This window comes from Hyperolius riggenbachi, chromosome 4 (assembly GCF_040937935.1).
Source record: "Hyperolius riggenbachi isolate aHypRig1 chromosome 4, aHypRig1.pri, whole genome shotgun sequence".
NCBI classification, from domain to species: Eukaryota; Metazoa; Chordata; class Amphibia; order Anura; family Hyperoliidae; genus Hyperolius; species Hyperolius riggenbachi.
The window spans coordinates 174,802,667-174,820,862 of NC_090649.1; the positions used below are offsets into that span (position 1 = coordinate 174,802,667).

Genomic DNA, 18,196 nt, shown 5'->3' on the forward strand with positions numbered 1-18,196 from the left:
CAGGCCTTAAATTGTTTAGGTCAGACCCACCTTGCTTTTTCGGTACAGGGATGATGGTGGATCTCTGGAAGCAAGTAGGTACTTTACCTTCACTGAGAGACCTGGCAAAGACAGAGGTGAGGATGGGGGCTAGCTGATGGGAGTAGGACTTCAGACATGCTGGTGACACACCATCAGGGCCAGAGGCCTTATTCACATTTAGAGTAGATAAGAGACAATGAACTTCGGCCTCAGTTACTCCCAGGGGGCCTGGGCATGAGCCAAGATGAGTACTTACAGGGGCAGAGTTGGGGAGGGCAGGAGGTGTTGGAAGACCCTGTGAGGCTGCCGGGTCCTCAAACGTACAGTAAAAGTTGCTAAGGTCCTCAGCTAGCTCAAAGCTTGGTGTAGCCTGTTGAGGGGGAGGCTTGTAGTTGGTGGCAGCCTTGAGGCCCTTCCAGACTGCCCGAGGGTCATTTGAGCAGAGGTTGTGCTGCATATTTTCTGCATACAACCGTTTCGCAGCTAGCAGTTCACAGTTGAGGGAGTTCCTTGCCATCCTATAGTCCTCCTGCCGGAGTTGTGGGTGGCTTCCTTGCGCTTCCGCAGCTGACGCAGCTTGTTGGAAAACCATAGTTTGTCATTAGGATAGATCTTAAAGGACTTGGAGGGTAAACAGGAATCCTCACAGAAGCTGATGTAAAATGAGACCACATCAGCCCATTCGTCCAAGTCTGGTGCTTCCAGGGCCTTCCAGTCCGTGCAGTCAAAACAGGCCTGAAGATGGAGCTTGGCCTCATTTGACCACACTTTACTGGACCTCAGGACTGGTTACACAGATTCCAAGCGCCTTCTATAGGTGGGCACCAGATGGATGAGGCAATGGTCAGAGGAACCGAGAGCTGCCCATGAGGTAGGCTTGTAAGGCATCCTTTATGGGTGTGTAGCAGTGGTCGAGAATGCTTGCATTTCTGGTGGGGCAGGTTACATGCTGGTGGTAGCGTGGCAATTCTTGACGGAGGTTTCCTTTATTGAAGTTACCCATAATGATGAACAGGGAATCTGGAAGGGACATCTCCCAGTGTGTGATGGTGTCACTAAGGTCACGCTGGGCAGTTTTAACATCAGCATCAGGAGGGATGTACACACCCGCAAGGACATAGGAGGTGAACTCTCTGGGTGGGTATGTGGGCCTGCAGTTAATGAGCAGTAGTTCAAGGTCAGGGCTGCACTTTTTGGCTAGTAATGAAGTGCTCGGGCTCCATGCAGAGCTGACATAGAAGCAGATTCCCCCGCCATTCTTCTTCCTCCGCCGAAAGGGCGGATTCGCGGTCCGCACGTATAATGTTGAAGCCTGGTAGAAGTAGGGCATTATCTAGGATGTCCTCATGCAGCCATGTTTCCGTGAAGAAGAGGACTGGGATGTTGCTGCCTAGTTCACTCTTGTTGCTGAGAATGCAAAGTTCGTCCAACTTGTTAGGAAGGGAGCGGACGTTTGCCAGGAGGGCCGAGGAGATGGCTGAGCGCAGGCCCCTTTTTCCAGGTGCCATCATGGCAGCATACTAATTTGGTAAGCCCCGCCCCCTTACCCCATAGGACAGATTAACTATATAGCTGTCTTAGCGTGTGTCCCCCTTTAATCTTTTTTTTTTCCTGTCCTCCCTCAGGATAGGTTTTTTCTATATAGCTGTCCTGGGTTCTTATTTTTGTTTTTTACCCCATCGGGTTTATCCCTTTCCCGGTGGAAGACACTGTGTATACAGTCTAAATGGCGGTGATCAGTGTACCGGCTTGCCTGTTTTCCGGTGGAATTGCCTACTCAGATCTTTAAAAAGGATCTTTGGCGTTCCTGAAGGTAAAAAAGTTGGACTTACTTTTCACTGTTATTGCGCCTTTGACAAGAGTTTGGATCGAGAGTCGGGTCCGGTGCATGGTTAGCGTCTTCCGGGTATGTATAGGCGTGCGCGCGCGCCTCTGCTGTAATTTTATGCGACCTTCCGGTCGGAAAGAGGGAAGTGACACGAATCACGCGGCTTGCCCTTTTCCGTATAGTGGGTGCCATCTTGTATGTGGGCACGGCGGTGCGCCGTGACGGCTGGTAGGGGAGGCGCTGCCGCACTATTTAAGGAGAAGGAAGCCTCAGTTTGGGTGGCTGGGGTGGTTTAACAGAACTGTTTACCTGAATCAGTTAGGTTGATATACTTATACAATAGTAGAGGAGGGGCAACTCTCTTTTATAGAGGAGCATAACAAAGGCATATTTGTTTTTTCTCTCTCCATTTCAGTTCTCTCTTCATTGTAATGGAGGTACCTCAAAATGAACAGGCAAGAACCCAGAGGTAAATAAAAAAAAAAAAAAAAAAAGGAGGGTCCATTTTGGCCTATATTTACGGGGTTTTTTTTCTGTTTCTAGCCCTGACAGAGCCCGTTCTAAGGAGAAGTCTAAGAAGCACAAATCCAAGAAAAAAGGAAGAAACATCAGATCGCAAAAAGGAGACGGTTTATAAAGATAATTCTGCAAGGAGGAGATCACCTTCAAGAGATCATTACTACAGGAGTCACCAATATTACTAATCGTTCACGCTCTAGAAGCAGGTCACCTCCACGATATAGAAATCCAACCTGCTGGGCATGCGATTTACCTGCCTTGCCGGGAAAAAAGTTACGCAACACTTGTTTCTTAAATGGGGCGGGGCGCAAAGAAGAGGAATCTTCGGAAGCATTGGAACTAATTCGCAAAGTAGTCAGAGAAGAGTTTGCTACTTTCATTCCTACAAAAGAAACCGATTCTTCAGCTAACCAAGCAGAAGCTCTGGATGAAGAGGATATAGATCCAACTGGAAACTTTGATTTTTCCATGATCCCAGCTTATATAGCATCGGTCAAGGAAGCAATCTCATGGGAAGAGTCTGAAGATACAGCAGTTACAGTGGGCAAATATTATCCTCATTTGCAAAAAGTGGGCCCATCTTTTCCGATGATGCCTGAAATTAAGAGTTTAATGTTTGAAGAATGGGAAAATACAGAGAAAAAACAAAGTCTCAATAACAAGTTATCAAAAATGTATCCTCTTCCGGAGGAAGACACAAAATCTTTAAACAACGCTCCTCTTGTGGACTCTTCACTGTCGAATTTAATAAAACATGTTACCTTACCCATGGATGATCCTGTGGCATTTAAAGATCCCCTTGATAGAAGAATTGACTCAGATTTAAAGAAGCTATATCTTCTTGCAGGTGGTTCAGCAAAGCCGGCTATAGCACTAACATCCATTGCAAGAGCTGTTAAGAACTGGACTGCTAATATTGAGGACGCTATAAAGGCTAAAGTGGATCCTGATCAGATTATTTCGGCCCTAGATGATTTGCGAATTACGGCGGACTTTATGAGTGAAGCTGCCATTGATACGGTTAGACTAGCGTCTAGGTCAATTCTTACTTCTGTTACTGCAAGAAGATCCCTCTGGCTGAAGCACTGGTCAGCAGATATTTCTTCCAAACAGAATTGGGTGAAAATACCTTATGATGGCAAACTATTATTCGGGGAGAAAATGGATGCAGCTATTCACAAAAAAACAGGAGGAAAGTCAGGTATGTTGCCTCAGGATCGAAAGGTTAGAAAACAACACTTCACTCAGAGGACGCAGCAATCAAACAATTTCAGGGATGATAGAGCCTATAGGCCAGGACGCCAGTACCGAAAAAATTGGAAGAGCTCACAGTCTACGTTGGCAAAGTCAGTCAAGGCAGCTTCCACTGCCTCTCAGTCACAACAAAGGCCCTGTTGAGGCATTGTCCACTCATGTCGGTCCGGTGGGGGCGAGGTTAGCTCTATTTCGTCCTATATGGGTGGACAACGTTCAAGACAAATGGACTTTGAAGACCATAACCAAGGGTCACTCGTGGAAGTTCAAGACGCAATTGCCTCACAGAATCTTCGTTCCAACAAAGATGCCAAAGTCGGAACAAAAAAGAATATTTCTTTTCCAGTATGTGAAAACTTTAGTGGAACAGAGGGCCGTGGAAGCAGTTCCTTCAAAACAGCAATATCAGGGAGTCTATTCTCCCATTTTTCTGGTAAGAAAGAAGACAGGGGACTGGAGACCAGTCATAGATTTGAAAAGATTGAATCATCATATTCTACTAGAAAAATTCAAAATGGAGTCCTTACATTCCATAATATCATCCATCCAACCAAACGACTTTATGATTTCCATAGACCTCAAGGACGCTTATCTCCATATCCCAATACACAGACAATTTTGAAAATTTCTCAAATTTCATTTCGCGGACATCCATTTCCAATTCACAGCCCTACCTTTCGGTCTTTCCATATCTCCCCGTACCTTCACAAAGGTGCTTCAAGAAACTATTGTAATCCTGAGAAAGGACAATATAAAAATGTATCATTATCTGGACGATATATTGATACTGGCACAGTCAGAAGTTGTTCTACTTCGTCACAGCGATCAAGCCCTAAAGCTTCTTCAAGACATGGGATGGATAATCAACTGGAACAAGAGTCTTTTGGTTCCGGTCAGATCTATGATCTACTTAGGAGCACAATTCAACACAATACTGAATACAGTATCCCTGACTCAGGAGAAAGTACACAAGATAAACATTTTTGTTTCAACAATATTAGATCAGGCTTACGTCTCGGCCAGGACTTGTTTAAGATTAATAGGCTTGATGACATCATCAATTCCCATGGTGAAGTTGAGTCACTGGCACAGTCGTCAATTTCAGCTAAACTTCCTGCAGCAATGGAACAAAACGGCATATACTCAGTTAATATTGATTCCCGAGAAAGTCAAGAATGATCTACAATGGTGGATGTCCTCAAGGAATCTTCTGAACTGCCACCCTCTCTTGGAACCAACTTGGTTGATAGTGACAACGGATGCCAGCAAAACAGGTTGGGGATCCCATTTCAACAATCTGTCAGCTCAGGGCAGATGGTCCAATTACCAGTCTCGAGACTCATCAAACCTATTAGAACTTCGAGCTATTGGTTTAGCCCTTCAAGCTTTTGCTCCACATCTCCAGAAAAAATCAGTGTGGATACAACCAGACAATCAAACGGCAGTGTCGTACATCAGACGCCAGGGAGGTACGCACTGTTCTCTTCTGATGGAGGAACTGAATATGATAATGAGATGGGTAGAAGTCAATCTTCAAGATTTAAAGGCAACGTATATTCCAGGGGTCCGAAATCTAACAGCAGATTTCCTCTCCGGACATCCGATGAACAACAACGAGTGGTCTTTGAATCCACAGACGTTCAATCTGATCACGAAACGGTATGGGAAGCCAATTCTGGATCTGTTTGCCTCACAGGAGAACAACAAAACCAGCAGGTTTTATTCCAGATACCCATGCATGGGAACGGAGGCAGTGGATACTCTGATACAGCCTTGGCCGCAGGGCCTTCTATATGCCTTCCCTCCAGTACCTCTCATCCACAAATTTCTTCGCAAGCTAGGGAAAGAAAAAGCGACAGTGATTGCCCTGATTCCTTACTGGCCCAAAAGGGTTTGGTTCCCTCTCTTACTCCAGATGACTGTAGGATTTCCGTGGTCACTGCCACTATCTCAGGATCTCTTATGCCAGAGACAAATCTACCATGCACATCCAGAGAAGCTTCATTTGAAAGTTTGGCTGCTGAGAGGTCGAGATTAGTACAATTAGGTTGTTTGGAATCCGTGATCAATACATTATTAAAGTCAAGAAAAGTGTCAACTAATTCAGCCTATTCTAGAGTCTGGAAAAAGTTTAAAGATTTCGCAATTGCCACACAATTTAATCCATCTGCTCCTTCAGTGGTGAATATTCTAGGTTTTTTGCAAGCTAGTTTAGAATTAGGCTTAGGTTATAATACTCTGAAGTCACAGATATCTGCCTTATCAGTGTCCACAGGAGTCAGGTGGTCGCAATATCCTTTAATCCAGCAGTTCCTGAAAGCAAGTCTGAAGTTGCGTCCTCCTAAAAAGACGTTGTTCCCAAAGTGGGATTTGACCATTGTATTAGATTTTCTATCTACAGATACCTTTGCAAACTCCTCGTCTTGTACTGTGTGGAATATTACGCATAAAACTGTGTTCCTGGTGGCAATTACGTCAGCAGCAAGAGTGTCTGAAATTCATGCTCTTGGATGTGAGGAGCCTTTTCTGACTTTGTTTGAAGATAGAGTCATGTTGCGTCCTATGGCGCATTTTCTGCCAAAAGTGGTCATTACATTCCACATCAGTCCTGAGTGGACTTTACCTTCTATTCCAAGGAATCAGCAGTCACAAGATCCTAATCCTCTAGATCTAGTCGCAGTGATTAAAACTTACCTGGAAGCTACAAAATCCTTTAAGAAAACAGATCATTTGTTTGTACTTCCTTCTGGAGCAAAAAAAGGACAAGCAGCCTCAGCAAGAACAATTGCTACCTGGATTAAAAAGACTATTCAAAGGGCTTACAAGGCTAGTGGCCATGTTGTGCCCGAATGCACTACTGCCCATTCTACTAGAGGCATCACCTCTTCATGGGCTTCCTTTGCGGGTGTCTCGGCGGCTACAATATGTAGAACTGCAAATTGGTCATCAAAACACACGTTTATAGACCATTACCGAGTTGACCCAACAGTATTGTCTTTTGCTACTTTTGCAAAGTCTGTTATTGTATCTGCTACTAATGAATAAGTAAAGTGTGTTTCCCTCCCTTGCAAATTGTGGCGAGTTATTTCCTAATTAGTATGCTGCCATGATGGCACCTGGAAATTAGGAAAATGTAATACTCACCTTCGGTAATTTTCCTTTCCTGGTGCCTATTCATGGCAGCATAGGGCATTTCCCTCCCACTTTTTCCTTCGGGAGGACGATATATACTATAAGATTAAAAGGGGGACACACACTAAGACAGCTATATACTGTAGTTAAAGTGGACCCAAACTAAAAATACAAGATTTCAGAAATAAAATCTATTTTCTAAATTATAATAATAAATAGCAGCTTTTTATCCGCTGCATGATGACAAATATAAAATATTTTACATTTATTGGAGAAACTCCTCCCTTCCTTTCATATTGCCGGCAAATAATCCGGCAAACTGGTGGAGTAGATGGTGTCCAGCAATGTAGAAATTGCTAATGGCTGCCACCTGTATAACCCTAGTTATGCAAAGAGGAAGGTGAAAATCATGCACTGAAATGCTCATAGGCTTGAAGGAGTGTTTATTTATATTTGTATGTGTCAGAGTGGTGCAACTAAATATTTTGAATTAAAAAAATGTTTGGCTTGGGTCCGCTTTAATCTGTCCTATGGGTTAAGGGGGCGGGGCTTACCCAGCTGCCATGAATAGGCACCAGGAAAGGAAATGACCGAAGGTGAGTATTACATTTTCCTAATTTCTCAGCCTCACAAGGGCCCTCGCGTGACTGCCCCTCCGCCATTGTCCTGTCCTGACCTGACCCGTGGGGCAGAGCTGGTGATTTTTTGTATGTGGCTCCAAATGGAGTTGTAGAGGATTCTGCCCTCAGGGAGGGAAGTGCCGCATAATTCCTAGAGGGTGAGCTGCGATCTTGTGTAAGCAGTGCAAGGGATCTGAGGTGGCAAAGAGGGTAATGAACGACCATTCTTGTATGGGGGGAGCATCCTCCAGGGACCATTAACTTCAGATGCCAGGGGCATATCTGGACACATGAAGGATCGGGAGAGTGCGCCAGTGTACTACCTGGACCCAGGAGAGGTCAGGCGAGTGCGCCAGTGTGCTGGGGGCATAAAGTACATGCCAGCCTTGCAGCAGGGGCAAGGCTGTGAGAGCAATAGTGTGTCCCCTCTATTCCTGACGTGAACATGGGCAATTTATGAGTGAGCAGGGCCAGTGGGCAGGGGTGAAGCATGGGTGTGTGGGCACAGTCAGTACAGCAGAGAGTATGGCAGCAGTTTCCAATGGCAGAGAGGGCAGACACAAAGGAGTACCTGACGTCAGATGGAGGTCCCTGAGTCCTGGTGCAGGCTGGCAGATCAGCTGGAATATACTCGTGCTGCAGGTGCGGGCAAGGGGCTACACTGGGGTCAGATTCAGTCCTAGGACCCTGTGGCAGAGGGGGACCAATCGGATGTGGTCAGAGATGCCTCTTCTCCCTGATACAGGAGCAGGCTGGCAGGTAGCGGGTCTCTTCTTGTAGGACCTGGTGCAGCTGGCAGACCTTCCATGTGGGTGGCCTAGGCAAGCAGGGAGAAAGCGGCGGCAGTCCGGCCGCGAGTGGCGCTCCCTGGTGCAGCTGGCAGGCAGCCCTTCCATGTGGGTGGCCTAGGCGAGCGGGGAGGAAACAGCGGCAGTCCAGCGGTGAGTGGCGCTCCCCATAGAAGGATCCCGATAGAGCGAGGGAGCAGCAGATGGCAGGCAGTAGAGTCACTTTCCTCCGTGGGTGGCCAGGGAGCTTGGCGGTGCAGGTGGCCCGTTTATCAGGTCCCCTGGCAACAGCGGTGCCGGCTTCAGAGATGGCGGGGCCCATGTGCTGAGCACATGGAGCCTGTAGTCTGGCCGCAGTGAAGAGCAGAGATGTCGGTGCAGGGGAGAGCGGCAGCCCCGGCTAGACTGGGCCAGCGGCTCAGGCAGGTGATTATATCCGCTGGATCTTCCAGGGGCAACAGTGGATGGATCAGCTTATTTCGGCGTGCGGCTCTCAGAGCCGAGCGATGGCGCGTAGCGGCAATTCGGGGCTCTGGCGGCTGCCAGACCCCGAATTGCATCTCCATCCGAGTGCGACCACTCAGAGGGGGAATAGTTTTTAACGCCGCATCGGAGTTTGACAGCTCTTACAGCGACGAACTGAGCTGCGCCGAAACAATATGCACCCCAACAGTGGACTATCATCCGCTGGATCATTCCAGGAGCAACAGTGGCAGAGCAATGGGTCCTCCGTGTTCCTGCAGCCGATCGGGGCTCAGGACATCTGTGGGCACAAGATTCCTTCTGCCTGATTCTGGAGGTAGGTTTAAAGGCTACTACTAAAACTATTACTAAAACTACTAAAAACCGTGTGCTAAAACTACTAGAAAGAGAAAAAGAGAGAGAAAAAGCAGGAGCCATGTGCTGAGGCAGCCGTTGGTGGCGCCATCTTAGGTACCTTCTTATAAATCCTATCCACCCACTGGAGTTTATCGAGCATAAAATTAAATCGGTCTGTCAGAAATTATAAACATTTATTGATCAGGTATGCACGCTTTAAATGTAGTGGTACACGGCAATCTGGATGTACTGTATGCATAGTTTTTAAGGTTCTCCTCAGGCAGCATGTAACAGAATACCCCACCTGGTATATAATTTTACAGTGGTTTGCAAAAGTATTCGGCCCCCTTGAAGTTTTCCACATTTTGTCATATTACTGCCACAAACATGAATCAATTTTATTGGAATTCCACGTGAAAGACCAATACAAAGTGGTGTACACATGAGAAGTGGAACGAAAATCATACATGATTCCAAACATTTTTAAAAAGAAAATAACTGCAAAGTGGGGTGTGCATAATTATTCAGCCCCCTGAGTGAATACTTTGTAGAACCATGTTTTGCTGCAATTACAGCTGCCAGTCTTTTAGGGTATGTCTCTACCAGCTTTGCACATCTAGAGACTGAAATCCTTGCCCATTCTTCTTTGCAAAACAGCTCCAGCTCAGTCAGATTAGATGGACAGCGTTTGTGAACAGCAGTTTTCAGATCTTGCCACAGATTCTTGATTGGATTTAGATCTGTTAGTTGTCCTGCATTTCTGATCAGCGCTCTCCTTGTTCGGCCTGTGAGTTTAGGTGGACGGCCTTGTCCTGATAGGTTTACCGTTGTGCCATAGTCCTTCCATTTCTGAATGATCACTTGAACAGTGCTCTGTGGGTTGTTCAAGGCTTTGGAAATCTTTTTGTAGCCTAAGCCTGCTTTAAATTTCTCAATAACTTTATCCCTGACCTGTCTGGTGTGTTATTTGGACTTCATGGTGTTGTTGCTCCCAATATCTTCTTAGACAACCTCTGAGGCCCTCATAGAGCAGCTGTATTTGTACTGACATTAGATTGCACACAGGTGCACTCTATTTAGTCATTAGCACTCATCAGGCAATGTCTATGGGAAACTGACTGCACTCGGACCAAAGGGGGCTGAATAATTACGCACACCCCACTTTGCAGTTATTTGTAAATGTTTGGAATCATGTATGATTTTCGTTACACTTCTCACGTGTACACCACTTTGTATTGGTCTTTCACGTGGAATTCCAATAACATTGATTCATGTTTGTGGCAGTAATATGACAAAATGTGGAAAACAAGGGGGCCGAATACTTTTGCAAACCACTGTAAAATGTCTGTCAATACATTCCTACAATATTTATCACACCATCCAGACCAAATATACTCAAATTTATTGGGACAGTTCTGACTTTTAAATGTCATTTTACATAGTGGGAGGATTTTGTTAACTGTGTTAATCCATTCAGCTTTGGTGGGTATGATAGGCTGATTCCAATGAGATAAGATTACTTTTCTAGCTATATGGCAAAGTGTAAATATCATTGTTTGTGCTTACCATAACTGCCTTTCTCAAATATACCTAATGTTTGTTTGAACGTTTTTTACCCCAAGTCTACTACATAGAAGAGGAAAGGAAACTGAATCGATTCTGTGGAGAACACGTTACATTGGCAACCACGTGTGGCTCTTGTAGGAAGAAGGAGCGCTGAGCCAGCAGTGGACCTGGACAGGTAAAGTATACTGCAGTATACTGGGGAACATTTTACATTGGAGGGACAGTGCCGGGACGTTCATCACCACACCATTACCGCCGCGCATCCGAGCATGTCGGCCCAACATCTTGCAGCATGTCCGGTCAATACATGCAACCAATTTCAGCCCCAAATTGATTGCATCGTCGATTGGGCATGCTCTTGGCGGCACAGATTTTAATCCAATCTGATTATATAAATCTAATTAGATGGTCGATGATGATGATGTATGGCCACCGTTAGCTGGATGTAGATTGAAGTAATAAGTTAATTTTCTGTGCAGTAGGACTTTCCCTTTAAATGAGAAATCCTTGTTTAATGCGTGGTGATGGGATTAAAAGCATGCTGTCGCCTTGTGTGTTCAGAAAGCAGTGCAGTGCTTTACAATACCCACCTGTGTTGCCCGCCCCCATCTCACTTGTCCGCAATGTCCAGCTGCTTGTCACATCCCCCTGCCACGTTACTGGCATATGTGTCCTGTGTCCCCTCATTATATACCGCTGTGTATGAAAGAAAGATCGATACTTACCAAACAGCTAATGATGCGGCAGGAGTCCCACGCCGAGATGAGAAGCCCCGCATTAGTTACCGATCACCGGGACTCGCTTCAGCTTGATCCAGCACTGTGCAGCCAATCAGGCGTGGGAGCTGCATCACGCTCATCCAATCACCGCCGCCTGCTATTCTGACTGGAAGCGATGGTCCCGGAGGCCAATCACTAGCGCTTCCAGTCAGAATAGCAGGCGGCGGTGATTGGATGAGCATGATGCAGCTCCCACGCCTGATTGGCTGCACAGCGCTGGATCAAGCTGAAGCGAGTCCCGGTGATCGGTAACTAATGCGGGGCTTCTCATCTCGGCGTGGGACTCCTGCCGCGTCATTAGCTGTTTGGTAAGTATCGATCTTTTTTTCATACACAGCTGTATATAATGAGGGGACGCAGGACACATATGCCAGTAACGTGGCAGGGGGATGTGACAGGCAGCTGGACATTGCGGACAAGTGAGATGGGGGCGGGCAACACAGGTGGGCAGAGACATAAGCAAGGAGGACAATGGAGACGGGGACACAACACGGGGAGGACGATGCAGGGCCCCATAAACCACCTTTGTTGGGCACCTTTGGACCATAAGACGCAGGGACTTTTCCCCCCCATTTTGGGGGGAGAAAAAGTGCGTCTTATGGTCCGAAAAATACGGTAATTTCACTTCTCAAATATCCCTGTGTGTCTCCTATATGATTTATATTTAACTGACATTTTTTATTGTAACAACTAACATTTTATACAGGAAAATCATGACGATTAACAAGGTTGCCCAAACTTTTACATCCCACTGTATCTTGACACATTCACTATAGATAATCTCTTTGAAGAAACTGTCCTAATTACCCACCCCACTCTGTTGATGAAAAGGTATTGTTTACTTCTTGGTAATGACTATAATAAAAAAAATTAGCTTCCTGAAATCTCTGCGGCCGGGGATGGACGGGCAGGCCTGCTGAAGTAGGCTAATAAAACGTAATTGCTAAGCTTTGAATGTAAAATAAAAGGTAAAATGGAAGTTTTATTTTAATAATGAGACATATTGTTGGCATGCATTTTTCATGTGCTTTTGAGATGCACTTGGTGCAAAAAATGGTGCTTGGTTCACTTTAAGGGCCCAAGGTCAAGGAAAATGTACTGTATGTAGCTTAATAATTCTTGCAGGCTGAAGCAGAAATCTCTAATGTATACCTGAGAGGTCAGCATATGGTGTTTTCACGCATATTTATTCTGATTCACACCTTGCAGCTGCACATCATGGCCAGTCAAATTACCAAAGTTCCCATTTTTGTTTTGCAGCTTCTTGTTGAAGTTGAATGAAGTTAACATGTTATGTTAATCGTTATTTCCCCTTATGAAGCTTGTGTTTCTCAGTCCATATCCCTAACACCTTCCGTGTTCCAGCATGGTTAGAATTTCCGCATTAGAATGGGGATTTACGCCAATTGCAGTACTACTACTTTCGTGTTCCAACACATATTTCTGCTAATCGTGGTGTGTTCCAACACGTCATTTCCGGTTACGTGACTTCCGGTCGTGTCATTGGCCTCCCCTCTAAGTATAAACACAGAATGTCCAGCTGCAAACGCCGACACTTTCCAAAGCTTTGGCTCCATCCAAAGCGCTATCATTACTGCAGAGAATCTCGGGCCACCTGGTGAATTAGGATTGCACCTTTTCTTGCTACACTATGGATTTCTCGACTTGCCTCCCGGGGCTTACAGTGCAATACCAAACCTCTGATAAGTATCTGAAGTTACCTGCCTAACTGGCACACCTGCCACTTTAGTCTTTTGGTACCAGCTCATCTGGCATGGCGCTTGAATCACTCTAGTGAAGGAACAGCCATTTCTTCTCTTGAAATTTTTCTCATAATTTTGAATGTATATATTGCCACAATATTGCTTGCGTTGGTCAAGTTTCAATCCTTTTGGAGTCCTTATTGGAACCACAAAGATTCTATTATTGCAACATACTGTATCCTATGTGTATCATTACTATTCAATCATATTACTATATACACATGTGCAAGTGGGAGAAGAATTGTATTGTTATCCTTACTGTGAAATAATAAAGTCATTGATTATTCTATACATACAGTGGTGCTATGTTTATTAGCCTCATTGCCTAGAAACAAAATTGAGTTTGACATTTTCAGAGGCCACAATACACTGTTTGGTGTTGTTTGGTGCAGATCATCTCCGGTTTTCTGAAGTTAATGCGTAGATATACCTACTCTGTCCATCTTTCAGTTACATCACAACACCTTCCATCATGTGCAACTTGTGTGATCTGTCTCTTCTGTGTAATCACTGAGGACTGTATTGACATCATCTCACTGATCATTCAGTCTTCAATGATAACGGACATGGTACTGGAAGTTACAAAGCTTGGGAACTGTTCACAGAGGTGGAAGATGCAACCATGCAGCTACTAGCTACTATTCCTGGCTGTTCCTCACAAGGATCCTGATGAGGGAGGCAGTGTGGATGCAGCTGATGGAATCCTTTAGAGAGCCAGCTCACAAGAGCAGGGCTCTCTCCAGCAGGGTTGCCAACCCAATTTCTTATTTTTCCTGGACAAAATGGTCAAAAAATCTGGACACCCAAGGTTTGGACGGACAGGGGGCGGAGTCAGGGGGCGGGGTCAGTAGCGGGCTTTTTAGAAAACGTCTTGTGAATTTCAGGAGGAGAGAAACATAGCTGAACCTATGTGGGCACATTTCAGCACTAAGTACACTATGTGGGCACATTTCACCAGTAAATAAACTATGTGGGCACATTTCACCAATAAGTACACTATATGGGCACATTTCACCAGTAAATACACTATGTGGGTACATTTCACCAATAAGTACACTATATGGACACATTTCACCAGTAAATACACTATGTGGGTACATTTCACCAATAAGTACACTATATGGGCACATTTCACCAGTAAATACACTATGTGGGTACATTTCACCAATAAGTACACTATATGGGCACATTTCACCAGTAAATACACTATGTGGGTACATTTCACCAATAAGTACACTATATGGGCACATTTCACCAGTAAATACACTGTGGGCTCATAAGTACTTGTTTTAACGGACGCATGTCCTAAAAATACGGGCAGTACGGACAGGGTAAATTTAATGTTATATAGACGGACTGCCCGTATTTTGACGGACGGTTGGCAACCCTGCTCTCCAGCTGCTTTTTGTAACTGCTGTGTTTTTTGGTGGCCATTGCCTGTATTAATGTTGTTTACCATATCTGTATTATGCACCTATGTTTGTATTCTACTTTGCACAGATCCATAATAATAATAAAAATAATAATATTGAGGCTGGCACACTGGAGAAGGGAATGACAGCCATGGCCTATCTACTCCTAAACAGAGGTCCACAGCCGGCAAATTAACACCATCCTACTTCGTAATTTTTAATACCTGACTCAGGATCAGCGTATTCCTTTAACTGCCCATGTGATTGAGCCGTATATGTAATAGGGTGTCAACTGACTTGCTTTGCAGTAAGACTTGATGGACAAATGTCATTTGTCAATCAAACCATGTAACAATTCACTTGCTGTACATGTATTTCAGCTGAATGCCTAGAGTAAAAAAGCCGCATCATGGCTTCCTTATTGGAGTATGACAGCGAACAGCCACAGTATGGTCAAAAAATAATTTTAGAAAACGATTGTGAGGCCTAAGGCCCCGTTTACATTTAATCAGTTGCTCTCAGTTATAACTGAATGGACAACTGTTTTTAAAAGTAATGCCCATGTTTTTTTTTTATTGCACCTTTCACACTTAACGCGTTTTAACTGAAATATTTTTCACAATGCACTGCAATGGAGAAGAAAAAAACCGCGCACTAACTGATTAAGTGTAAACGGGGCCTCACTGTACGCTGAAGAACTGATGTATTTTAAATTGATCAGTATTCCATAGCAACACATTGTGAAAAAACTTTCAGCTAAAACGCATATATTGTTAACTGTGCCATAGAGAAACATGGACATTACCTTTACCTGGGCTGCATATCAGTTGTCTGTTCAGTTATAGCTGACAGCAACTGATGTACTGTGAAAGGACAAGTTTTATTAGGAGCTTGGCAGAAGACAATGGGAAGTGCTTGCACTTACTGAAGGCTGAGTAACACTTGACTGCTGGTTAGTTATAGTGGGGGAAGCTGACCGCCTGTCACCAGACCCACCTGCCTAGAACAAAGACAAGGAATAAGAAAACAACTAAAATAAACAGAAGAATGAACATCATATACTGTAATACTGTTCTCAGCAGATATACAACAAGCAATGCACTGTGAGCAACTGTAATTATAGTCAACAGCCAACTGATTAGGCCAATGAGGATTTAAGCATCTCTCAGGGTAATGTTTAATAAACATTGATAAATATACCCGTAAAGGTTCCCATTAACAGTACAAATTTTCACTACATGCAATCTTTCAATGCGATTTAACGATCATAACTAATCGGAAGGCAATTTTTAATTGTTCACATTTACCGAACGATTCTTTCTTCAAATTCGATCATAAAATCCAACTTTCAGATCGATTTTATCCTATTTAGCAATCAACCAAAGAATTGTTCCTTAACGATTGCCTACATAAACAGTGAATTTTCTATACAATCCATAAAAATTGCACTGAAAGATCACATTCGGTGAAAAAATTATACCATTAATGGGCACCTTTAGGATGAGATCTTTTTGCACAGTGACTAAAGTATCCCATGCAGTATGAAGTCTGACTGTAAAATCTTACCAATGAAGTACCAATAGACTGAACATAATTTGAATATATTGTTCAGGTAGTCTCTTATACTACCTAAATGTGGTTCGATTGGAGATTGAGTGTACCCTCAGATTGCATATTGTAAGGTGATTATTACACACAGTCTTCTTCCATATGTAAATGTGCCCTATAAAGACGTTGTCTCAACTCACGTGAAAGCACACCTCAGTAGTCAAACATCACTGCTATGACTTGAAAACATCAACATCTTTAAGATCGAGGTTAGGTGAATACTTCTCCACCTTGAAGGTAATGAATATATTCTTGCACAAACTACATTTGCAAAGTATCATTTAGTGCAAGGGTGCCCACACTTTTTCGGCTCGCGAGCTACTTTAAAAGTCACTGAGGCCAGGAGATCTACCGACGTTTCAAAGGCAAACGACCCCCCAACCCCCCCCCCCCCTTCCCCCCCCGGAACGGTAGTTAGGAATAGGTCCCTTCAGTTAGCTAAGTATATGTGCCATCTGTATAGGTTAGCTAGGTGTGTATGCCTTCAGTTTAGGTTGGTAGGGTGCCTCAGTATAGGTTATCAGGATGTATGTGCCTTTGTGCCTTAGTATAGGTTAGCAGAGTGCCTCAGTATAGGTTAGCAGGGTGCCCCAGTATAGGTTAGCAGGGTGCCCCAGTATAGGTTAGCAGGGTGCCTCAGTATAGGTTAGCAGGGTGCCTCAGTATAGGTTAGCAGGGTGCCTCAGTATAGGTTAGCAGGGTGCCTCAGTATAGGTTAGCAGGGTGCCTCAGTATAGGTATAGCTATGGGAGCCCAGGTACACACAACTTACCTCCCTCCAGCAGTGGCGTCCTGGCTTCACCCCCTCAGCCGCGGCTGCCTGCAGGGCAGATATGTAATTCGACGGCTGATGGAGGCTCCGGCGGGCAGCATGAGTGGAGGCGGAAGTATTGTGTCCAGCGCCGCCCCCAGCCATCCGTCATAGCAGAGCCGCCTCTGGCCTCTCAGCCACGCCTCTCTCCTCCGTGCAAGATCAGCGGCCAGCAGCAGAATCTGATAGTTCTAAAGCTACTGGCTGCAAAATTCAATAGGACGCGGCCATGAGGCCGCGATCTACCAATCAGGCGGTCGCGATCTACCGGTAGATCGCGATCGACCTATTGGGCAGCCCTGATTTAGTGCCTTTATGAATAATACATTTTACTGTGATGTCAGCAAAGAGTGCTATTTTGGGTATGGGACAACTTGATGAAATGAGTTTCAGCACTTGGTACCAGTAAACACATAACTGGTCATATAGTTATTGATACTTGTAGTTAGTCATAGTAAGATGTTGAGGCTAACTGCCTTATTTGCTATACCTTTCATCTCTTCACAGTGGCGTAACTAAGAAGCCGTGGACCCCAGTGCAAGTTAAGCATTGGGGGGCCCCAAGCATGCTATAGAGAACAATTGATAGAGCACACCAAAACCAATCAAGGACAACCACAGTGTCAGAGGTGCAAGAAGGGGATGGGAGACAGTGTGATAATGATCACTACTATTCAAATCAACTATAGAAGTGAATATTATCAGCACATGACCAATAAAGAGCTAATACTGTGTTTGAAGGGTGGGCTCTCGGGGCCCCTCTAGCCCAAGGGCCCCAATGCGGTTACTACCTCTGCACCTCCTATTGCTATGCCACTGTCTCTTCACCAAGTGTCTCTACCCCACTACCCTTTAGACTAGTACTTTGTCTATTAACTGAACATGTGCCAGTATTGGTGATGTTTAAACAACACATGACCTATGTATGAATTTTGTACTTGTGTTGGTGAATGTTCTAATTGTATTGTAGGGCACCTTGAATTACTTATGTAGCTATGGTGCCTACTATGGTATGTGATGCACAGCGCAGTATAAATAAAATAAATACTACTTCTCTGTTATTTTTAAATAAACAATGCTGTTCTCTTTGATGTTGCGACACATCTCCTCCATCAATCACCTAGCCCTGTCTGATACATTTAACCTCCTTGGTGGTCTAATTCTTTCAAGATTTTTGCATATAAAAGTGGTACATTGTTCACCACTTTAAGTGTTAAAATACTGAAATAATCAGACTGCCAGTATAGGCAGCCAGAGAGCCCCCATCCCAGTTTAGG

The 18,196-nt window shown here is 44.6% G+C and overlaps 1 protein-coding gene across 12 annotated transcripts in view; it reads right to left on the reverse strand.

The window, feature by feature from the left end:
• Nucleotides 1-18,196, reverse strand: part of PHC3 (polyhomeotic homolog 3) — a 118,472-nt gene that overhangs the window by 66,634 nt on the left and 33,642 nt on the right. For all 12 annotated transcript variants that reach the window (XR_011031383.1, XR_011031381.1, XR_011031380.1 and 9 more), the window contains one exon: nucleotides 15,427-15,501. Coding sequence is in view for 8 of the 12 variants with exons in the window: in XM_068280993.1 (XP_068137094.1) it covers nucleotides 15,427-15,501 (75 nt within the window). In the remaining 4 variants the exon portion in view is untranslated. The remainder of the gene's footprint in view (nucleotides 1-15,426; nucleotides 15,502-18,196) is intronic.